Source organism: Babylonia areolata, chromosome 12 (assembly GCF_041734735.1).
Source record: "Babylonia areolata isolate BAREFJ2019XMU chromosome 12, ASM4173473v1, whole genome shotgun sequence".
Classification (NCBI taxonomy): Eukaryota; Metazoa; Mollusca; class Gastropoda; order Neogastropoda; family Buccinidae; genus Babylonia; species Babylonia areolata.
Window position 1 is genome coordinate 19,067,421 of NC_134887.1, and position 25,063 is coordinate 19,092,483.

A 25,063-nucleotide genomic window follows, 5' to 3' on the forward strand; every position below is an offset into this window, starting at 1 on the left:
ATACGCTCTCCCCTGGTGAAGAGTAGCCTAAATTTCATACAGAGAAATCTGTTGTGGAACACAATTGTGACAGACTAAAGAAGGGAATAATGATGTGTACTTTTTCAAACAATCTTTTTTCTTTTCTTTTTTGCTTCTTCAACAAAGTACAATCCAATAATATAATACATCATAGCTTTGTGATGTTCTGAGGAGAAATTAGAATGATGGTTTCTGAACAAACCTCATCAATAAAATGCAGCCATTGCAGGGTATTGATTATCATTTTAGAAATTTATTCTTTTAAAAAATTTTTTTTAAAAACAGAAATAGTGTATAAGCACACCATTATCAAATGCATATCCTTTTTTTTTTGTTGTTGAAAAAGAAGCATGGATTCATGACATATTTATATATATATTACTTTTGATTGAGTAATAACTGCAGAAACTTCAACCATAAATTCAGCGCGTATTTATCTTGGGCTGTCAAAGACTAGCACTGATCACTCTCCCGCTGCATGTGTGTACACATGCATGCACACACTTAAACATGCACGCTTACAAGCGTGCACGCACACACACACACACACACACACACACACACACACACACACACATATTCACTCTCTCTCTTCTCTCTCACCCACCCGCATGCATGCACACACACACACACACACACACACACACACACACACACACACACACACACACACACTTATATTCACAGACACACATCAGACCAAAAAAAATAAAAACAGAAGATAAAAGTTACAACAGATATAAAAATAAATGAATAAATTAAATGACATAAATCTTATTCATGAGCTCTTCCTTGTTGCTTTCATTTTTCAAAGAGGAGTTTCTCCTTTACTTTAAAAGAAACTGTATCCGGCACTGTCATTTGAAATCATACTCTGCATCTTGATCTGGTGAACAGAGGGAATGAGAATGTAAGTTATTGTCCTTGGACCAGTTCAACTTGAGACTGCATGGTGGCATGATGAACACTTTTTTTTTTTAGGGGGAGTTGGGGGTATGGAGAAAGATGCTTGTATGCCAGCATCTACCAATACAGTGTCCGTGAGGGTCTGGATCCAAATCCTTGTCCTTTCTCCCAAGTTTGACAAGAAAATCAAATTGAGCATCTAGTCACTGGGACGAGACGATAAACCCAGGTCTTGTTTGCAACATGCACTTGGTGCACTGAAAAAGAACCTATGGCAACATAAATGTTATAGAAGAAATCCAATCTGAGACTAGTGAGAGGTACACAAATAGATATGCATGCACTGGAGGTGCACTGGGTTATGCTGTTGTCAGGCACCTGCCCAGCAGATGTGGAATGTATAAAGATTTGTCTGAACGCAGTGGCCCCTCCTTGAGAAACTGAAACCGGGGTCATAGGATGGGTAGGTTGGGAAGGGGAACAACAAACAAGTAAACCTGGCATCCTTGTGCGAGTAATATCGGAAACCAATTGAATGTTTCACGAATCTAACAACATTGAATGAATGCCTTACTGAAAATCAAGTGCATAGATCTTGAAAATATCTTATTCACAACAAACTGTCTCAGCTGTTATGGGAATGAGTGAAGAGAAAGTATGTCATTTTGTTGTTGTTGTTGATTTTTTTTTCTTTTTTATGGATTTTTTTCTCGAACAACTGTAATAAGGGATATTATATTTGTCTTTTTTGTGTGCATCAATCTTTTACACATTGAGCAACAGAATAATTTTTTTTAAAAAACATTGCGTGATGCAAGGGCCCACAGAAAAGCAGAGGCACGCTTTCTGAGAACAAATAATGTGTCAGTCTAAAGCCCAGGTAATAAAATATTAATGAGATTCCACTGTGTACGATGCCATAAACCAGTTACAGTGAGCCTAAAGCTCTACCAGCATGACAGATGAATTAAAAGAAAAAAAGGCACTGGTAATGGAGAAAGAAGAGAAAGAGAGATGTAGCAGATTATGAAAAAAAGAAAGTTATTTTGGAAACCAGCATTTTTTTTCTCATATGATAACAAAACCACCTGTGTATATATATGTCCTACACAGCACAGCCAGATATCAAGACAATGCCCACACTGTTGATAATGTTTCTTTACTTTTTTTATTTTCTTATACAGATGTATTTTGTTTTTACACAACTGTCATTCCCGTTTCAGGACAGAGGCACTGAAATGGTACTGAAATGTAATAATGAGGTGGAAGGGGGCCACAGGGAGAGAGAGAGAGAGAGAGAGAGAGAGAGAGAGAGAACATGAATGTGAATGTTTTATTGAGGGTAAAAGAATAATTATGCTACATGCTTTTGACCTAATCCTTACAAAAGCAAAGACAGACAGACAGACAGAGAGAGAACAGAACAGAACACATATAAGTAGCTTTCCCCAGATCACCTAAGAGAGAGGGTGAGGAGGGGAGGGTAAAGGAGGGGTCAGGGGTGGGGCGTGGGGGTGGGGGGAAGGGAAAGAGGAACAAACATTGCAGGAAAAGTCCAGATAGTGAAAGAGGTGGGGAAATAATGAAGAACAAACAAACGTTTGAATCAACCTGTATCAAGAGTGTGATGACACTTCAACTTGTCAGTGTCTTTTCTCCCCTATCCTGTTCAGTGCTCACCCCCACACCCCTCATCCCACCCCTCTCTTTCCTCTCATAGCTTTCCTCCATTTCTGTTCCTTTGTCATCTCTTCCTATGCCACGCTCCCAGACACCTGTAAAGTTTTGTTGTTGTTTCATTCCGATTAAATAGGTAATGTTTTGCGAACATGTATTACGCTGGCTCTCTCTAGATCTCTTTCTTTCTCTTTCTCTCTCTGCAAAATGCTTTGTGTTGTATGTGTGTGCAGAGTCAAATGATCTTTTATTCACTGTGCAGCAGCTTGATTGCACTGATATGTGAATGTGTAGTTGGAAAACGTATCTGGCAGATTAAAGGCTGTGAAGCATTGATCTATTGTCCAGCAGACTGAAGTGTTGATCTGTTAATATCACGACAGACAGACTAACCAGTGATCTGTTATCCAGCTGACTTACCAGTGATCTGTTATCAGGCTCTGCTAAAGTGTTGATCATTTATCAGGCAAACTAAGCATTGATCTTTTATCTTGCAGACTAAGCAGACTAAGTGGTGATCAGACTTAATTTGATCTATTATTGGACAGACTGAATTATTGATCTGTTATCAGGCAGACTTTAGCAATGATCTGTTATCAGGCAGACTAAATTGTTAGTCTGTTATCAGGCAGACTAAAAGTTTGATCCATTATCAGGCAGATTAAAGCCTTGATCCATTATCAGACAGACTAAAGCCTTGATCCATTATCAGACAGACTAAAGGCTTGATCCATTATCAGACAGACTAAAGCCTTGATCCATTATCAGGCAGACTAAAGCCTTGATCCATTATCAGGCAGACTAAAGTACTAATCTATTATCAGACAGACTAAAGTACTGATCTATTATCAGACAGACTAATGGGACAGACTAAAGCCTTGATCCATTATCAGACAGACTAAAGGCTTGATCCATTATCAGACAGACTAAAGCCTTGATCCATTATCAGGCAGACTAAAGTACTTATCTATTATCAGACAGACTAAAGTACTGATCTATTATCAGACAGACTAATGGGACAGACTAAAGCCTTGATCCATTATCAGACAGACTAAAGTACTGATCTATTATCAGACAGACTAATGGGACAGACTAAAGCCTTGATCCATTATCAGACAGACTAAAGGCTTGATCCATTATCAGACAGACTAAAGCCTTGATCCATTATCAGGCAGACTAAAGTACTTATCTATTATCAGACAGACTAAAGTACTGATCTATTATCAGACAGACTAATGGGACAGACTAAAGCCTTGATCCATTATCAGACAGACTAAAGTACTGATCTATTATCAGACAGACTAATGGGACAGACTAAAGTCTGATCCATTATCAGGCAGACTAAAGTACTGATCCATTATCAGGCAGACTAAAGTACTGATCTATTATCAGACAGACTAATGGGACAGACTAAAGCCTTGATCTATTATCAGGCAGACTAAAGTACTGACCTATTATCAGACAGACTAATGGGACAGACTAAAGCCTTGATCCATTACGAGACAGACTAAAGTACTGATCTATTATCAGACAGACAAATGAGACAGACAAAAGCCTTGATCCATTATCAGACAGACTAAAGTACTGCTATTATCAGACAGACTAATGAGACAGACAAAAGCCTTGATCCATTATCAGACAGACTAAAGTACTGACCTATCATCAGACAGACTAAAGCCTTGATCCATTATCAGACAGACTAAAGTACTGATCTATTATCAGACAGTCAAATGAGACAGACAAAAGCCTTGATCCATTATCAGACAGACTAAAGTACTGGCCTATCATCAGACAGACTAAAGCCTTGATCCATTACGAGACAAACTAAAGTACTGATCTATTATCAGACAGACTAATGAGACAGACTAAAGTACTGAACTATTATCAGACAGACTAACGAGACAGACTAAAGCCTTGATCCATTATCAGACAGACTAAAGCTTTGATCTATTGTCAAGCAGACTAAGCCTTTATTTATAATCAGACAGTTGCAGTTTCTCAAGGAGGTGTCATTGCATTCGGACAAATCCATATGTTACACCACATCTGCTGGGCAGATGCGTGGCCAGCAGCATAAACCAATGTGCTTGGGCTTTGAGTGCATGCACATATATTTGTGTACCTATCATAGCATATTTCTTCTGCAGAATTTTGCCAGATAAACAACTTATGTTGCTATGGGTTCTTTTTCAATGCACGAAGTGTTTGCTGCAGACAGGATCTCTGATTATCATCTCATCTGAATGACTAGGTGCTTAGTTTGAATTTCCAGTGATGGGCACAATAGTCGAGTGGTTAAAGCAGTGGACTTTCAATTTGAGGGTCCCGGGTTCGAATCTCGGTAACGGTGCCTGGTGGGTAAAGGGTGGAGAGTTTTCCAGTCTCCCAGGTCAACATTTATGCAGACCTACTTGTGCCTAAACCCCCATCGTGTGTATACTCAAGCAGAAGATCAAATACGCACATCAAAGATCCTGTTATCCTTGTCAGCGTTCAGTGGGTTATGGAAACAAGAATATACCCAGCATGCACACCCCTGAAAGCGGAATATGGCCTGGATGGTAAAAATGGTCATACATGTAAAAGCCCACTCGTGTACATATGAATGAACATGATAGTTGCAGCCCACGAATGAACAAGAAGAATTTCCAGTCATGCTTGGGAGTAAGGGTGAGACTTGGATTCGAACCCATACCCTCATGGACATTGTATCAGCAGAAGAGTGTCTTAACCATTCTGCCACCTTCATCCCTATTAGGCGGACCAAGCATTAAAATACTATCAGTGACACTAAATGTGGATCTATGATCCGGCAGTGTTAATGAAGAAGCTGTTGATGACAGACAGTGTTGGCCTGTGCTCTCACCTTCCCTGTGATGAGGAGGTTGCTCTCTGGGGATGTTTACTCATAACAGAAAGTTCATTATTGATTCCTCCACCCTCCACAACTCCTGTCACTCAGTCACTCGCTGAACTAGGATCCCCTCCATGCTTACTGACTGCAGCACTGGGAATTGACTGCCGACAGTTAACTAGAGGCCTTGGAGTGTGTGCGTGTCTCCTTCTCTATGTGTGTGTGTGTGTGCCCGCAGTTGATGAATGTTTCCCTTTCAAACGGCATGTGTGCGGCACAAGTTTTGTTGGAAGGACACCCGGTGTGTTGTGAATTCAAACAGTGTGTGATACAACTCACTCTGAAGGGACATTTCCTTTTCAGAGGGGGAGTTTGTCGTTCTGCTCAAGTGACATCAGGGACTGAAAGTATATTGGGCAAAATAAGCTGTGAGAGTCTGGTGAACATCAGTGATTCTGAACTGTTTATTTTTGTTTGATTATTGTGCTGTTGTCCTGGAGAACTTTTATGCAAATGGATGCAGGACTTAAGAGTGTATTTGCGTTTTAGACAGCTGGAATCAAAATATAAAAAAAAAGTTGTAACTACAGTTGTTGACAGGTTTCATAACCAGGGATTTTTGTTGTTGCTTTTGTCTGCCACACCTCACTGCACACGTGTTCATGCTTCAGCAGTTCTCCATCCCACAAATGTCTCTTGTGTAAAAAGTAAAACTTTTGGGGGCTGCTCTTTGCTGTTTGTGTCTGTGAACACGCAGTTGTGTGCTGGTGGTTTGAAGCAAGGTTTAACATGTGAAAAAAAAAAAGAAAAAAGGGAGGAGCAAAAAAGTTTGCATGCTGTTTGCAAATAGACTTTGAAACTTGGGTGGATTTGTGGGAGGAGTGTGTGTGCAGAGGAAGAAATGACCTTCCATGAATGCAGAGCAGAGTTATTGTGTTGACATGTTTTTGCACAGATAGGTCAACGCATGCAGAATTCAAGAGGGAAAGAAAGAAGAAGTAAAAATAAAAACAGAATGCGGTGATGAATGCAGTGATAGTGTCTGATATAATCAGCACACTGAATAATTCCTTTGTGGGGCTGTCACTTCATCGGATTTTTGTTTCAAACAGAATTCCATACCACTGTGAAACAAGTATTCCTTTTTTGCCTTTCTAAAAAAAACCCACAAAAAAAAATCATACAATAACCATACTCACTATTTCATAGGTTTGCACAGCAGTACTGTAAATGATGTAAGAAAGTGTTAATATTGCTGCGGGAATGATAAAAGAAAGATGATGACAATGAGATATTAAGAAAAAAAAAAAAAAAAAAGAAAAAAAGAGAGTTCAAATTGGAAACAGCACGTATATTTATAAGAGTCATTCAAGCGTGCATTGGGTGTGAATGGTAATGAATGTTTGATCGCAGCATCGGATACAGACAGTTGACTCTGAATGCCTTGAATATGAACAGTTTGGCTGAACGTGAAGCTGTTTTTGAGGAACAGAATGTTCTGAAGTGTTGTGTTTATGTGGTACAACAACTGTGGCATGCCTTGTTTGCAGTGTGCGTACAGACACGTCCTGATGATTTGGCCTTACACATCACCACAGTCATATTATTTCAAAGTTGTGGAAAGATCATAGTTTATCTCTGGCCACGCACGGAGGAATTCTTTGCTTCAGAATGCATTTCTTATCAGGGTCTACCAGTGGGCTTTCAGATTTCTGATGAAGGGTTTTGGCTTGAGCCTGCAGAAAATTTCATGTTAAGTTTCAGACTCGGGGACTAGAATTTTTTAACTTTAATCTGTGGCATTCACATTTCAGATTTTGAAAAGCAGCAGGGGTCTTTTGATAAGGAAGAAAATTACAATTACTCATGTTTACTCTTGCAATGTCACATGCAGAAACATGCAGAGATGGTTGCACACAACTGTTCAAAATGAAAAATCAGCATTAAAAAAAAGAAGAAAAAAAAGAAGATATATATGTGTGTGTGTGTGTGTGTGTGTGTGTGTGTGTGTGTGTGTGTGTGTGTGTGTTTGCATGTTAGATTTCTGTTTTTAGAATGAAAGTTCAAGTTTGCTCACGATTTCATGTGTTCAGGACATCTGAGAGAACCACAGCAGTGTTTTGCACATAAATGCATAGTTCATCAAAAGCGAAAATTTCATCAACTTAAAGCTGGAAGAAAAGATCTTGAAAACGTTGGTGCACATTGCTCATAATAAGAGACTGAGTTAGTGAGTAATTCTGACCTCACATTTTTTGGTCTGAAAGTGTTACATCGTGTGAGAAAAACTGCGGTTGTGAGTTTTGTGACTGGAAAACATCAGGTGATGTGTGTGCGATGAAATGCGTAGAGACGTGTGTGAAAGATGCATTGCTGTTGGTGCAGGGATGTGCGGGCTCATTCACGACTCCAAGCGGTAAGATTGGTTTGGAAATTCATTTATCTTTATTGATAATTCTAAAGAGGCTGCATATATGCCTTCTCAATGCTATTACCTTATTCTCTGTTTCAAACCAGTGTAATGATTAATGCGATTTTAATGCTGATATCCTGTTACCAACATTACATGAGAAGACTGACAGACATTTGCGAAGCACAGAAGAGGTTGTGTACTGTGGTGATTATCTTAAAGCATTTCTGTAATGCACTAATTTCACAACTTTTCTTTCTCCGGCTGTGAATTACTACTAAAAAGAAAAGTATATGAAAACCATTCAGTATGGGGCCTAGGCTTAATCTGAACGAACATCTGTGTTCTCATTCTCTGTTTCTGTCTGTTACATTAATCAAGTCACATTCACCTTCTCTTAAAAAAAAAATTAGCTTGATGGTCCCAAATCAGATATTTGATATCAAGATTTTTTTTCCTCTCAACAGAATAACCCTCTTTTCATTTTACGTTCAACCTTTGATTAATAAAGTAAACTGGTATGGCAAGAGAACTGTATTTTAGTTTAGGAAGCTTTGATAATCAGATTTTGTGTTTTTGTGATTACATGGTTTATTTCTGATGAGATTTTGTGACTAGTCATTTGAAATATCCTTATTTTCCTCTTTTGACCCACTGTCGTATTGTGCGTTTTCATCTCTCATATTTAGCAAATCAACATAAACCCCATGGCATTTTATAAAACATCAGTTCCACAAAGCAGTATTGATATTGGAACAAAATGTTCTTTTGAACTTTCTGAAATGTTAAGTGAAACTTTGTTTTTATGAAAGAACTTTAGCAAGTATTTTCATGTTTAAGCATCTGATCAAAGACAGTATCAGAATTTCTGTGTTCATGCACATGTTCTGCTTCGATCCCTTCAACAAAGTAGTGTCAGAACCAGGAGAGGGCAAGGGAAGGGTGGGTATCATGTTTCACCCGATTCTGCCAAACACAAGTAAAGAAACTGGGGCAACGAGGAGGGTGCCAGAATGGTTAAGGCACTTATCTGCCAATATATTGTCCATTAGGGTCTGGGTTTTTTCTTCTTCTTCTTCGTTTGTGGGCTGCAACTCCCATGTTCACTTGTATGTACATGAGTGGGCTTTTACGTGTATGACCATTTCTACTCCGCCATGTACACAGCCATACTCTGTTTTCGGGGGTGTGCCTGTTGGGTATGTTCTTGTTTCCACAACCCACCAAACACTGACATGTATTACAGGATCTTTAACGTATGTATTTGATCTTCTGCATGCATATACACATGAAGGAGGTTTAGCCACTAGCAGGTGTGCACATATGTTGACCTGGGAGATCTGAAAGATCTCCACCCTTTACCCACCAGACGCCTTTACTGAGATTCGAAGCTGGGACCCTCAGAATGAAAGTCCAACGCTTTAACCACTCGGTTATTGCACCCGTCGGGTCTGGGTTTGAATCCTGGTCTCACCCTTTCTTCCAAGTTTGACTGGAAAATCAGATTGAGGGATCAGTCATTTAGATGGTCTGATAAACCAAGGTCCCATGTGCAGCATGCACTTGAAGTGCTGGAAAAGAACCCATGGCAACATGTGTAGCTCTTAGCAAAATTATGTAGAACTGGAAGGAAGAAATCCAATTTGAAAAGTACACAAATATTTGGCCGATCTGGTGTGATGGGTTATGCTGCTGGTCAGGCATCAGCTCAGCAGGTGTCGTGTAGTGCATATAGGTTGTTCCAAACGCTTCCTTGGAAAACTGAAACTGAAACAGAGGCAGCTTCCTGCAGACTACCTTGCGTTTCACACATACGCTTTCTTGGAAAACTGAAACTGAAACAGAGGCAGCTTCCTGCAGACTACTTTGCGTTTCACACATATCCCTGGTAAAGTATGACATGTTCCTTGGCTCTGTGAAATGCTGGAAAAGAAATGAACTGTACTTGCTCGGGGTCTGTTCCATTTTGATTGATTTTGACACTCAGGCCTTTTCAAGGGTCAAGCCACTTCCTTCATATCTTTTTAAAATGTTTGTTATCCCTTAGTTTCAGCTTTGTGTTTTTTCCCCCTTTGTAGTGTGTGTGTGTGTGTGTGTGTGTGTGTGTGTTTCTGACAGTTGAACTGTTCCTTAAAAAAAAAAAAGAAGAAATTTCTCTCTGTTGTATATAACAAATCTTTCAAAAGTTGGGAAAATAAAAAACACACACTCAAAATCTTGCTTAATTAACAGCACATAAGTGAGCTGTGTCCGTGTGACATTAATTATTGATTTACTCATTGATTTACTCATACTCTGCAGGTGTACAGAGGGGATGGGGATGAGGGAGGAAAATTAGTTGGTGGGTGGGGAGACGGTATCAGCTGTTACATCTGTTTTGAGGGTGTGTGTGGGGATGGGGGGTGGGGGGGAACCACCTCCAAAACAGCTCTTTTGCCTGCGTGGGAGCAATACCCCCACAAGAAAACCCCATCTCAAATTGTATTACATATTCCTGAAGAGAAGAGGACCTTTGGCAATAGAGAGGTCGCCCATCTTGAAAAATTACCCATGACGTTGGATGTATTGGAGGAAAACTGGCTTATGTACGTATGTACATGGTTTCTCACAACATGTTCCATCATGCTGTGTGTGGAGCTGTATTGATTTGATGATATAGCAAGCTACCAGTGTACAGGGCCCAGCTGTTTTTTTGTTTTGTTTTTGTGTGTGTGTGTGTGTGTGTTCATGTTCAGTCCTTGGGAGTTATTCCCTGAGATGTGCCAATCATTATTGTCTAGGGATGTGTTTGTGACATGGTCTTGGCTGCTGCTGTTGTTCTTTAGCTTCTCTGTTCAGTTTGGGACAGGCTGTTCAATGGGTGAGTTTTACTGAGGGGTCTGAGAGGGGATTGCTTGTAACAGTTGTGCAGTGTTTACAAACATTGCCTAGAAATGCTGTGTGGTGTGAAGAAATATTGCTTTGGAACACTGTGTCTGTTCTTTACAGGCATTGTCCAGAAATTCTGTGGTGTGAAGAAACATTGTTTAGGAAGGCTGTATCTATTGTTTACAAACATTGTCTGGAAATGCTGTCATTGTCTGGAAATGCTGTGTGGTGAGAAGAAACATTGCTTGGGAATACTGTGTGATGTTTGTAAACATTGTCAACAAAATCTTGTGTGGTTTTTGGAAACATTGTTTGGGAACGGAGTGTAATGTTCAGAAACAATGTAATTGTGTGATTGTTTTTGAGAAGGTGTATGGGCTATGATAGATGGAAGGTGGAATCAAAGGTGAATATTCAAAATAAATAGAAGCACAATTATAAAGGAAAATGACTTAATGGACTTTGTAAAAGGGAAATAATTTGATTCAACAAGAGAGACAACGTAGAATGACTGGTTCATAAAGAAATAGATAATAGTCTGAGAATTAAACTGAAAAACATGTCTGCAGATCGTACCAAAGTCTGAAATCTGAAAAGTGTCCATTTGAATATAAGTAGGTCTGCAAATTGGACAGAAGTCACCAACAGGTGCTAGACTTCTCTTTCCACCAATTGGTTGGTCGGACCAAAGTCAGATAGTTAACCTTAAAACAGGTCTACAAATGGGACCAAAGCCAGATAGTTAACCTTAAAACAGGTCTACAAATGGGACCAAAGCCAGAAAATAAAACTTAAGACAGGTCTGCCAGTTGCACCAAAGTCTGAGAGAGGGCACCGGCAAGTACTAGACTTCTCTATCTACCATAGGTATACAGTATTCAATTATTATTTTTTTTTTTTTTTGGTGCTGCAAAAGTGAGTGGTGGTTCTGGCGGCCATTTGGGACCTATGGCTGACACCTCATTGCCACCTCGTGCAGTGGAAGTCTCCCATTGACACTTTGCATGCCAGCACCTGCAGAGCGGAGGGAGGTTCCCCCATCGACACATTGCATGACAACAGTTTGCTTGCGGGGTGGTGGGGAGGGGGGGGGGGGAAGGTGTGGGGAGGCTTTCTAGGCTATTGGCAACCCCCAGGGTTCAGGTGAGAGCATGGTACTCCCCCTAAAAGGATGACACGGCCATAGTATGCTTTGGGTGCTAGCTTGCACTAGTGAAATACACTGCATGGATTGGAGAGAATTCCATCTTCCTCTTGGATTATTAATTTTATTTTTTTAAATTATATATTTTGGATGAAGTGTTGATATTATTTACATATTTTTGTATTTTTACTTTAGTTTTGCAATCTTTTATAAAACTATGAATGTTGTTGTGTTTTGTTGTTGTTTTTGTTCTCTCTCTCTCTCTCTCTCTCTCTCTCTCTCTCTCTCTCTCTCTCTGTCTGTCTGTCTCTCTTCCATGGACAGATTGGAAGAATAGGCCATGCCTAAAATCTTTATCCTTGAATAAGAAATGTATCGAGTTCTGAGTTCTTTCGCACTCTCTCTGTCTTCTCTCCCTGAATATTCCTTGTGACCTCAGTACAGTTGGTAATAAAGACATACTCTATTCTGCCAAGCTGTTTCCTTTTACAGTACCTTTGTCAATTTCACTTCTTGCTTTGAAACTTGGTGGCTGAAAAAAACACACAAAAAAACCCCAAAGACCCCAAACAACTAGAGATGGAGCTGACAGATGGTGAGAATGACTGTGCTACATGTACATTGTGCTTTCCTTTTTACTTCCTTTGGCTTTCTTTTGGTTCCCTGGTAGTGATCGATAAGAAAGAGAAAACTAACACAGATATGCCCTTACTCGCTCACTCACACACACAGAGTCTTCTACGCATGCAGATGCACGTATGTGGATGCACACACACACAAACACACACACACACACACACACACACACACACATACTGTGCAGTTGCACATATGCGGGTTTGAATTCACACAGCCACTCACAACTCTCACTCGCACACGCTGTCTCCAGTGTATGCAGATGCACCGTATATGTATGCAGGTGCAAGGAAGCGAAATAAAAAGGCAAGGTGACAAAGGCTGATGACTTTGTTTATGATTGCTTGCACATGCAGCAAGCCAGGGCAGATCTGGCACACAGCTGTGTCAGTCAGGGCTGTGCTGTCATACTTCACCTCTTTGTTTTGTTGTGGTTGTGCTCCTTCATGTATGACATTGACATCATTTCTTTGTGTGTGTGTGTGTGGTTTTTTTCTTTGATATAGTGTTTTTGTTTGCGTCATGTGTATATACGCATGTATGCTTTGCCAGCATGCGCACACTGACACAAGAGCTACACATGCTCATGCATGCACATGCATGTGTGCACACTCACATGCTCGAGCACACACAGACAGACACACACGCACACGCACGCATGCACGCACACATGCACAAAGTGAGAGAAAAGGATTTACAAATGAAACACAAGAAGAAGAAGAAATGAATGAGATCTGGAAATTATTTTGTTCTTGTTTTGAACTGCTTTTGTTTTGTTTTTTTGTTTTCTTTTCTCTTCACTGACAGTATGTTACATTGTGTAAATCTTATGTATGCTGTTGGAAATGGGAAGATAAGTCATTGTTAATGTTACAGATAGGTATTGCGTCTCTTTTCATATTGTTTTTATTTAATACTATTCATTATCATGTATTGGTATTTGTGAATAATAGCTTATCTGTGGATGTGTGTGTGTGTGTGTGTGTGTGTGTGTGTGAAAGAGGGAGAGAATGGGTGCGTGTGATGTCATCTGTAGTTCCAAACCTGATTAATTACTGAAACATGAAATAACATCCCTTAAAAATGTGTGTGTGGGATGTGGTGGGGGGAGGGAGGGTTGCACATGTGTGGGTGCTATCATCTTCCAAACTTCAAAGACATATAAGGAATACATGAAATAACATCCATTAAAAGTGTGTATCTGTGTGTATTAGTGTTAAAGCATTGGATAATGAGAGACAAACGGACAGACAGGACAGACCAACGTTGTAACAGTTAAAATTTCCTGTTAGCATATGGACCACAAAACCGATGTAGGTTATACAGCTGTCAGCGTGATCAGTCAACTGAGGCATGCATAACTTTTGAACGGGTCTCATTTGGAGTCGATTTTTCCATGTCCTGTTTGAATGTCAGCGCACATAATGATAGACCGTGTTAGCCTGCAGTTGATTGATGAAACATGACAGTTTCTAATTCCTTACAGCCTTGTTGTTAGTTTTGTTGAATGGACAGTTCTATCGGGAACGCTCCCCCCTGTGTAACTTCAAGCTGACCTCCACAGATTCCATAACATAATGGCTATCATATGTGAGTAACCTGTTACTTAAAGCAATGGACTTTCAGCCTTAGGGACCTTGGTTTGATTCCGGTAATGGCGCCTGGTGGGTTAAGAACGGAGATTTTTTTCCCCCCAATCTGCCAGGTCACCATATGATATGCACAGGCCTGCTAGTGCCTTAATCTCCTTAATGTGCATGCACAGGCTGAAGATCAAATATACATGTTAAATATCCAGTAATCCATGTCAGTGCTGAGTGGGTTACGGAAATCATGAACATACTGAGCATGCACACCCTCGAAAATGAAGTATAGCTTACAGAGTATGGCTGCCTACATGTAGGGATGGTGGGGGGTGGGTGAGGGGGAGGTAAAAAGCCCACTTGTGTACATATGAGTGAATGTGGAAGTTGCAGCCCACAAACAAAGAAGAAGTACAGCTGCATACATGGCAGGGTGAAAATGCTCATACATATAAGCCCACTTGTTGGTTCAGTTGAATATTGTAGTTGCAGCCTAATTCCCTGTGGACTGCTGTAGCTGGGACTGTGGGAGACAAACCTGGGTGTGGCTGTGTATTGGGGTCTGAGGGATAAGCAGTGTGAGAGTTCTGTCACTGAACTGCCAGGGATGATTCCGCAGCAACAACAACAAAAAAAGAAAAGTAAAAAAAAAAAAAATAAAGGAACAGGTAGTTCTGGGGAAAACTAACTAGGGGGCATGGGCAGTATTTTACTTTGTTTCTTATTGTCTTGTGCATGTAAGTGTGTGTGTATACCTGTTTGTACCCATGCATTTGTGTATGTGTTTGTATCAGTGTGTGTGTGTGTGTGTGTGAGAGAGAGAGAGAGAGAGAGTGTGTGTGTACATGTGTGTGTAAGTATGTGTGTTTGTGTATGCGTTTGTGCCTGCAAAAGCATCCCAGAAAAGATCATTTTTAACTGGCCTAATTCTTTTATTGTTGTTCAGAAAGAGACGGGAAAAAAAATCTTTGAATATGTGGAGCTGAGGTTATGGGGTATGTTGAATGTTTTTACAGAGAGAAGCTTACTGTGAGTGAAGCATGATGTGCTGTGTTTTCATTGGCTGCCTTTTGTTTTTAAAGTGGGAGGCTGTCTCCATCGAAACAAGGCAGTTGGGTGTGGTGCCACGTCATTTTATCTTGATTTTTTTTTCTTTTCCCTCCCACCCCCCTCCCCTCCCTGACTAACTAGCCAGGAAGTTATTGATTGCTTATGAGGGAGGGGGGAGTCGGGATCACTGCCAGCAGCTTTATGTCTTACGATATATGTTTCTGAGCATTCTGATTCATTCATTTACAGTGTATTGATTGTTTTGCTGAACGATTTGTTTGGTGTGTTTGTTTGTTTGTTTGTTTCTCTTGGATTGTTGTTCTTTCTTTCTCTGTGTATGTGTGTGTGTGTACTTATGTGCGTGCATGTGTGAGTGTCTGACTGACTGTGTGTGTTTATGTGTATGAGAGACTGCATGTGTATGTGACTCTCTCTCTCTCTCTCTCTCTCTCTCTCTGTAAGGGTGTTGGTGTTGGTGAGGGAAACTTGATGGCAGTCGAGAATGGGCAATGCTGATAAATGTTTAAATTGACGGAGTCAGGCTGTAGTTCTCATGCACATGCGCAGGCATACACACATGAGTGGGCACATGAATATTATTATGCACAAGCACTTATTCACATTCTGCACCACCAACCACCTCTCTCCCTCTCAAACCTGTACTTGTGCATACATGTTTGCATCTCCAGATTAACAAGCATTTTTTGGTCCTTTGATTTTAGCTGTTGGTAAGTTGTTGAGATTTTAATTTGAATTGATCAGCTTTCATTTCAAAGTCACACTGACACAAAGCATAAAAATGTTTTGGCTGTTTTTGTTTTAAAGGAGGGTTCCCAGTTTGATTGTTGACAGTATTTCATATAGGTCTTAGCTGCGTACCCAGTTCAGGATCAGAAACCTTGGTGCTCTGGCTACCATCTCTCACAGGATGATCAAGGTCATTGTGGAAAATTATACAATGCATTGCATTGAAGTGCTTTGCAGTGAATACATCTTTATGTTCTTGAAGGAACTCATTTTTTTTGTTCTCTCTCCAAGAAAACATTGCTGTTAGGGCCAGGAAAGTCCAGAAAAACTGGAGAATCCACAACAACCAGAACAAAGTCTTTGTAACTATATTTTTCAAGTGAGAAAAAAAAGAAAGAAAAAACCCCAGCAGAAACTCAACTTTTTAGCTTATATCATGTAAATCAAATAATACCTGAGGTGTGCATGGTCGGGTGGGTGGGTGTTTGTGATTGAAGAAATGGCTCTTTTATGTGGTCTGTGTCCTTGGCAAGCTAGTAGTCATTAGTATCTGTCATGGAAATCTGAAGTATGTATGTGTGTGTGGAGAGAGAGAGAGAGAGAGAGAGAGAGAGAGAGAGAGAGAGAGAAACACACACACACACACACACACACACACACACACACACACACACACATGCTATTTTTCTTTTGCATGCTGATGCAAATGTAAGTTGGTATACATATGCATGCATATGTACATGCGTTAACAAAATTACAAGCGTCCTTATTCCTTACAGTATCAAGAAAAAGTGCTTTGTGGAGAGAATAATATGACAGAAAGGGTGAGAGTGGGAATGGGAGGGGAATGCACACGCACGTTTGCACTGATTAGCGCTCACGTTATCACTATTCTGAGAAAGGGAGATAGCCACAAGGGCACAAGTCAAACACAAAACGGTTTCGTCAGGACGTTACCAAACAGGGAAATGGACACATTTGTCTGGCTGAGGCTAACAGCAGCCACTACAGTACTGGCTTTGTACCCATCGGAAGTTGTCATGTTCAGGCTTTCTTTGATGTGATGGCCACCCTCACTGTCGTTCTCTTTATGTTCTTTTCCTTTTTTTTTTTTAAGTGTTAGTGTCCAGACTGTGGATCCAACAAGGTCTTTGTGGAGAGAAGAGGACAGCCGCAGTGGGCAGAGCTTGTCCGTCATTTGTGTTGGCCCACTGCTCTGGGAGAGTGTGTATTTCAAGGGAACTACATTTTTACTTTCTTTTAAGAATAGCAGCAATCAGAGTAAGATATACTTAGGTTATAACGAACAGAAAAGTACAGTGAAATTTTTATATGAAGGTTTTAAAAATTTTTTTATTATTATTGTTTTTTCATACGGCTGTTGAAAGCAGTTGCTCAGTGAAACATTCAAATGAAAGTTATATTTTTAATTGCTGTTGATGGCATTACTGTCAGAGTGTTTCAAAAGGAACAAAATTATTACTTGTTGCTACCAGTGAGAATGATGATAATGGCATTTTTTCTTCCTTACAATGTAAGTCACGCTGATCATTCCTCACTCACTGGCAAAAAAGAAAGAAGCATGCTGGACCACAGACATACAAGTGGCATATGCTGCTGCTTACTGATTGAAACAAATCAAAATTGTGCGGCTGCATTTTAAACAGGGAACTGAAAATCTATGCAAGTTTGTTACGCAATAATACTTTGGAGAAGGAAAAATCGCAAGTCCTGGCACATGCTTCATGCACATGTGTGTGCCACAGTTGTTGAGTTTTGTGCCAGATTATCTTGATGGTGTTGTATCAGTGCCAAGAACAAGACAGTAACTGTGATGTGTATTTGTTCTTAGATGATGGGATTCTCAGAATGAGAATTAAGTTGTAGACTTTTCGAAGCAAATGACTACTTTTTGAAGCAAGTAATCTCCCATATAATTCTGCCTTGGTCATTGTTCGAATTCATGGACGAGATGTAAACACAAGTTTCAGCTTGGAAGCAGAGACAAGAGTTTTGCCTTGTATTATCTGCAGAAGCATTCATCCAGAGACAAAAATGTGGATGAACACGTCAGGTATCCTTTCTTGTGCCAGGCAAACCACAGCCAGTGCAGTGAAGAAAGGAGTGTGTCTCAGTGTGCTGCAGCCAGCGCTGCATGTTGCAGTAGTTATCGGCTTGACACCTGCTGAATGTTAGTGGGGTACACTATTGATGATCTGACACCTGTTGCAGCCGATGATGGCATGATTAGCATGTGCTTGCATCATCGTCGTTGACAAAAGTCGGTTGAGGCAAGTCATAAAGTGAAGCAGCAACATGGACCATTGTTCAGGCAGTTATATAGTAATAGTGAAGCAACAACAACAACACTGACCCGTCATCCCAAAGTGAACACATACTGTGTTCAGTCAGAAACTGAGAAAGCAAGTGTCACTGTTAGTCCATTGAAAAGTAAGCATGTGTCACTGATAGTCCATTGAAAAGTAAGCAGGTGTCACTGATAGTCCATTGCAAAGTAAAAAAAACAAAAAAACCCAAATTCCAAAAAACAAAAAGAACAACTATGCTTGTCCTCCAGTGTGACTTTTTATGTGGGACAACACAAAAGGTAAGGTAAAGGGGCAGAGGGAACAGTGTCTGACTTTTGTCATTGGACAACAGTCCCACAAGGGTAGAAAGCCATTGCTTCAGAGATGGGTACATGTTCTCTTTCCCTGAATTTTCTTTGACGCACTGAGGTATGGATGTGTACACATCAGGTTGTCACACAGAGTTTTCAAACTGCATTGCCAATGTTATGCTGCATACAACAGTTAGCAAGGTGGTTGAGTGTGTGTGTGTGTGTGTGTGTGTGTGTGTGTGTGTGTCTTTTGCGATGTACTGTGAATAGGACTTTGAGATAGTGACTGATGTGGTTGTCATCTATTCGTCTATCTTTTATGTTTCAAAGTTGTGAGGAATCTAGTAAATATGTTTTTCAAGTGGTCTGAAAGATAATTATGATAATGATAAGAATGCACAAGACTTTCAGTAGGGCCATTGGCAAATCATAATGTCCTTGGTATTAAAAAAAAAAAAAGAAAAAAAAGTCAAAGGACATGCATGCACGCGTGCGTGTGCGCATGCGTGCGTGCACACACACACACACACATCAAAAGACCATGTCTCCTAACTTCCATCTCCTACCTCCCAACTCCTGACCAGTATTGAACTGAAACTATTGCTGCACGTTTCCAGCAGTGAGATGGATGCACTATTACATACGGGAGAGAAAGGAAAGAAGTGGGCCACATGCACCAAATGGCAAACATGCATGCATGCGCTGTCTGCCATCACGCTCCCCCCACCCCCACCCCGCCCACCCACCCCCTGTCCTTATCATTCAACACATCCCATCATTATGATCATGAATCTGGTTCAGACATGTGACATACCAAACTAGGGAAGTGGGGGATGGGGAGGGCTTTTGGGGAAGAGGGGGTGGGGGTGGGGGCTGGGCATGTTTATTTATGATGTGTGTGGTGAAATCCAAGTCTAAAAGTTTATTCAGTATAGGCCAAGGTCCGTTCTGAAAGTGGCACAACAAATAAGAGCAGTTCACACAAATTTGCAGAATGGTTGATTTGAATTAGTAATATACTGACAGATAAGTACAATGAAATTGTATTGTGAACAGTTATCCAGGTCTGTTTATCACCACTTTAAAAAGCTTTGTATGTAACTTGTAAGTCTGTACACTTATTCCTTGCTATTGTTTCATTTTGTCTGTACACTTATTCCTTGCTATTGTTTCATTTTGATTTGCCATAAGCAAAGCAGTACTGAATAAGTAGGGTTTCACAATATTTTGGGGGAATATAATTTACTTCGTAAAGCATGAAAAGCTGGACAACAATGAACAAAGTAGAAAATTGTTGTTCATCTTCATTTTCATTCTTTCATAAAGGACATAGCAAGTTTATGTCTGAATGATTTCTATACCGATGATTGTGTTCTGTGATATCTGATATTCCTGGTTGTGGTGGAGGGAGGAAAGAGGGAACGGTGATGATCAATAGCTAGGAAGGTGGTGAAGTGGTTAAGAACGTTTTGCAGTGGCAGGGAAGCTCTTGGTTCGATTCCTACAATGGGGAGGATGTTCTCTCTCTCTCTCTCTCTCTCTACAAACTGCAATACAATAAAGCAATTATGATGTATCGAATACCAAATGGATTTGCTCCTTCTTCACTAACTGCATGGTTCCCCTTGAATCAGTCCAGATATACAAATAATATCATTATAAAAAAAACCAAGAATCGATCTCTTTAAAACTAGTCTGGCATACTCAGGGGGGACACTTTGGAACTCCTTACCAGAATACATTAAAAATATAAGCAGTATCAGCTCATTTAAATCAGCATACAAAACTTTCCTTTTTAAAAGCCTAAACTCAAAGGTAACACATCACAATATCTGATTTATTCTCTTCAAGTCAATAACTGTGTTTTTTTGTTTGTTTTGTTTTGTTTTCCTGATAATGTTTGGTTGTCTCACTGATGTCTTAGTTTGTCTGTGTGTGAGTAGTATATCATGCCTGACTTTTTTTTCTTCTTTCTTTCTTTAATTTTTTTTTCTATCTCCCCTTGTAACATTTGTTTCCCTGAGTGTGCGAGTGTGTATGTGATTCTGTTTGTGGTCGATGGATTATCCCCCCCCTAGCCCCCCACACCCTCACCTTCCTTCTTTTAAAGTTTTTTGTCTTTTTTTTTTAATTTTTATTTTTAATAGTACTTAATTCTTTTTTTCTTTTTCTTGTACACTTTTTAACTGCGAATTTGTGCGTGTTTTTTGTTTTCTTGTTTTTTGTGTTTTTTTTGGTTTTTTTTTGTGTGTGTGTGTGTGTGTGTGTTTTCTTCTTTTTCTCTCTTTGTCCAGGGCTGGGTGGAAAAAAAGCATGTGTACTTGCTTATCTCATTACCCTGGTGAAATAAAATTTCGTTTCGTTTCATTTAGTTTTGTTTTGTTTCTCTCTTTCTAATTTTTTTTCTTCTCCGCTTTGTGTAAGCCCCAATTCTTCATGCCTCATTCTTGTAGGTTTTGAATTGTGTTCTGGTTGATGACTATGGTTTTAGTATCTTGAAGAAGAAAAAGAAGAAAGGGAGACACTTGCCACTTTCGACTTTTTTTTTTTTACTGCCCTCGGCTAGGTAAGCTGTGAAGTCTGAAAGGGTGAAACTGAATTAGTGAATATCTGTCATATCACAAAAAGGAAATAGAATAAACATTATCACCCCAGTTTTAACAAACCAATAATACGAAGCGTATAAATAAGTGATGATTTAATTCACATCAGCTCTCTCATATATCAGCTTACATGTGCAACAGTCTGAACCACATGCCCCCTCCCTTCCCACTCCTCTAACTGAGAAGAGAGAGAGAGAGAAGAATAGAATATAATGTCTTTATTACCAAGTGTACCGGGGTCCCAAGGAACATTGGGGGAATTGTTCATAAAAAGGTACAAACATAAATCGAAAATCATACACAAACACAGATACAGTAGAATTTTGTTTACACATGTTCATATCGGTATGAGTACTTATGCATGCACACACACACACACACACACACACACACACACACACACACACACACGTGCACACACACACACATACACCCCCCCCCCCACCCCACCCGCATTCCCCCACCCCTCTCCACACACACATTACATATTGCATATGGATGGGGCTGATGACTAGATCTTCAGGTCAATGGTTATTGATTGCACTCTTCTTTTTAAACATGCTTAGTTTGTTCCAGAGACAGGGCATTGACTGCTTTGGGGAAAAAAACTGTTGGTGAAGCGATTGGTTTTGGTCCTAATACTTCAGTACCAGTGACCCAAGGGGAGCATCTCAAAAATCCCAAAAGCTGAATGTGATTCGTCCTAGCTGATTGATTTTGCTTTTTTGAGGTGCTGCTTATAATAAATGTCATCCAGAGAAGGTAGATCATTCCCGGTAATTTTGGTGGCAGTTTTTACGATTCTGTTCAGAGCTGTGATTTCTTCCTTAGAAATGTTTCTGCAACAAACAGTAAAAGCAAACATGTAATACACTTTCAGTGACAGCTCTGTAGAAATCAACCATGATTTCTTTTTTTAATTCAGAACTTTTTGAGGCACTGAAGAAAATACTTCTTAACCATTTTTTTCATAATTTTGTTCATATTTTTCTCCCATTTCAAATAGAAATGATCAGTCTGAGAAACTTAAATTCACTTATGATGTCTGCTTGCTTGTCTTTAATGACAAATGGTAAGGGATCAAACTTGAACTATATTATTAATTCTTTTGTTTTGGATGCATTGAGTTCTGAGTTGTTTTGATCACACCAGCTGACAAGTTCTGGTACTTCTTCCCAGTATTAAGACTCATCACTGATCACAATCAGCCCTTCTAGAGTAGCATCATCGGCAAACTTGACCTTGGTTTTACATTCATTATGAGTTGCGCAGTCATGTGTAAATGGTGAGTTAAACAGTGGGGATAGAACACATCCTTGTCGTGCGCCTATGTTGAGAATACAGGTGGAGGAAGTGAGGTCAGCAGCTTTAACAGCTTGTGATCCCTATCTTAGAAAATCTAGGATCCATGCATGAAAGAGAGAGAGAGAGAGAGAGAGAGAGAGACAGAGGTCTTTCATGAAATATGTGAAAAGTGCATGGAAAAGGCTTTGCATCAGCAGACAGGTTGTCGATGGCTAGCTTCTATTTCAGAGGGGGAAAGAGAGCATGAATGGAGACATGAATGGACAGGAAAAAAGAAGAAAAAAAAAGTAGAGTGAGAGAAGTCATGCATGAAACAGCGACTTAATGCATGCGGTATTGAAAAGGATTCGCATCAGTGAACAAGTTCAGCTGTCCTTGGCTGTCAGTGGAGAGCACAAATAGCCTCAGACGGATGGGGACAGAGAGCGGCATAAGTAGTGCAGCATTGAACCACTAACTCTGTGGGGAAAGTTTTAAGTGTGTCATCAAAAAGTCCATCTCTATTCCAAAAGAGGACAAGAAAGAAAGCATCAGGAATTAAAAACAAGAAGAAGAAAAAAAAAGAAAAAAAAAAAAAGGTTGGCAGAAAATTCTTGTTTATGGACAAGAGCGTGTTTCACTAGTATGGTGAATAAATGCTTTGCAGAAAGACACCATATTTCTTTCCTTGCCCTCCCAGTTTCATGAGCTGTATACTTATTCCTAGAGAGACTGCAGTTTTAAGTGGAGAACTTGTTCAAGACATTTGATCAGTAACTCCGTTTCCCCTGTGATTATCCAAACTTTATTTGTGACCCTTTTCTTTATTGGGTCACTGACCTTGTACCCCACTGTGATTACAGAGGGGTGCCCACCACTATTGGTCTGTATTGACCCCCTTTTTTTTCATTTAAGGGGCGGAAAAAGTTGCTGATGTGTGTGTTCCACTTCTGCAGTTACTTTGCTGCTGACTTCAGAGGTGAATGTGTATCCTGGATTATTTGGTGTTAGCTGTTTGTGTGCATTTCTTATTTGATGAGGGCTTTGTGTGTGAAGGAAGCTGTCATCACTTCTTAGTGATTGAACTTGATTTTTTTAAAACTGGTATTCAGCCCAGTTAATGGATCGACAAATACAGGTACCAGATCTATATCAGCCAGTGAAACAGTTTTTGTTTTTTTCTTTTTGAGGGGTGGATGGGCGAGCTTCACCCCTTTTCAAAGGTGCAGTATGCACTCTGGAAAAGCTATCCAAACAAAAGCAATGCGTAAAGGATAAAAGGACACACGGATGCAGTAATGGTGTATCCGGGACAGTAAATGATTTTTTACACAATTCTGTGCATATGCTTCTGTACTTAGGCACACAAGTGTGCGCATGCACACACACACACACACACACACACACACACACACACACACACAAAGAGTTTAATACACACAGAATTGTATTTAAAGCAGTGCGCATACATTCACACATACGAACTTTTACTCTTTCCTCCCATGTCCCCCCTGATCCCCATTCTCAATCACTTTGTCTTTCTATCTGTCTCTCTTCCTCACAAACACACATAGAGTTGCATTGAAAACACACGTGCACACACACACACACACACACACACACACACACACACACACACACACACACGAGACAAGATTTTGAAAATCATGTTCCCAAGGCTGACTTATACAGGTTTGAAAGCAGAAACACCAGTTTGGGAAGAATTGGACTGATTTTTGTCTTCTATGGGCTGGAATACCTCAGAGGCATTGGTGGCCCTCAAGTGCTGATTTTATGGTTTGGAATTGAGAAAAACCTTCATCCCCCAGGCCCCCACCTCTCTCTCTCACTCTCACTCACTCACTCACTCACTCACACACAAAACTTCTGCTACATCAATTTATCACTTTAAATCATTTGTTATATCATTTCTGTGAGAGATACCTGTTGAACAGGTGACTGTGCAGTTTGTTTTTGAGGTTTTCAGCTTTGCATGGAGACTGCTGTCCCCTTGTCATTAGCACTGCTGTGTGGATAGGTGTACAAAAAACATTATTGTTTTGTTCACTTCACCTACTCCAGTACTAAAAAAATGAAATAGAAATAGAGCAGACAGATAAAAAAAAAAAGAAAGATAGAATAAATCAGGCATTCATGTGAAAAAGGCCATTTGTTGCTTCAGCATAATTCTGGATTGAAAAAAGAAAAGAAAAAGAAAGCTTTTTATCAACTGTAGGCGTGTACACACGAATGTTTGTATTCAGCTCTTAGCATGTTGCAGTTTGAATTATAAGAAAAGGGGGTGTTTTTTGGGGGGGTGGGGTGGGGGTGGGGGGGGGGAGGTTGTGTAGAGGAAGAATTTTTTTTAAATTAATTAAACAAATTTTTTTTTTAAGAGAACAAGGACATGGCAGACATTAAACAGGCTTTTTAAAAAGTAGTAAACTGCAAATGTTCAGTCAGTCACTCCACCCTGTACAATCATGTTCATGCAGGTAAGCATGTCACCCACAGCTGGTATCCGTATTCCCTGTACTGTGCTCTGCTGAAAGTAGAATACACTAACAGGAGACAGACAGCTGATCACTCACACAACACAACACATCCATCAGCAGCAGCATGTCCCACATTCTAAAAAATAATGCAAACCACAAAACGCT

The 25,063-nt window shown here is 40.0% G+C and overlaps 2 protein-coding genes across 26 annotated transcripts in view; one reads left to right on the forward strand and one right to left on the reverse strand.

Annotated features, from left to right (window-relative positions):
- Positions 1-5,540, reverse strand: part of LOC143288417 (18S rRNA (guanine-N(7))-methyltransferase-like) — a 40,697-nt gene extending 35,157 nt beyond the window's left edge. The window contains exon 1 of the mRNA XM_076596884.1: positions 5,471-5,540. Coding sequence (XP_076452999.1) covers positions 5,471-5,514 — 44 coding nt within the window. The 5' untranslated portion in view covers positions 5,515-5,540. The remainder of the gene's footprint in view (positions 1-5,470) is intronic.
- The window catches only part of LOC143288415 (inositol hexakisphosphate and diphosphoinositol-pentakisphosphate kinase 2-like), a 147,903-nt gene that overhangs the window by 12,590 nt on the left and 110,250 nt on the right, over positions 1-25,063 (forward strand). The window contains exons 1-2 of one of the 25 annotated variants that reach the window (XM_076596873.1): positions 5,838-5,886; positions 7,552-7,874. The exons of 23 other annotated variants lie outside the window; for them this stretch is intronic. In XM_076596873.1, the coding sequence (XP_076452988.1) occupies positions 7,824-7,874 (51 nt within the window). In that variant the 5' untranslated portion in view covers positions 5,838-5,886; positions 7,552-7,823. Of the gene's footprint in view, positions 1-5,837; positions 5,887-7,551; positions 7,875-10,664; positions 10,729-25,063 lie in introns of those variants that run through there. One more of the 25 variants, XM_076596880.1, reaches the window with a different exon arrangement.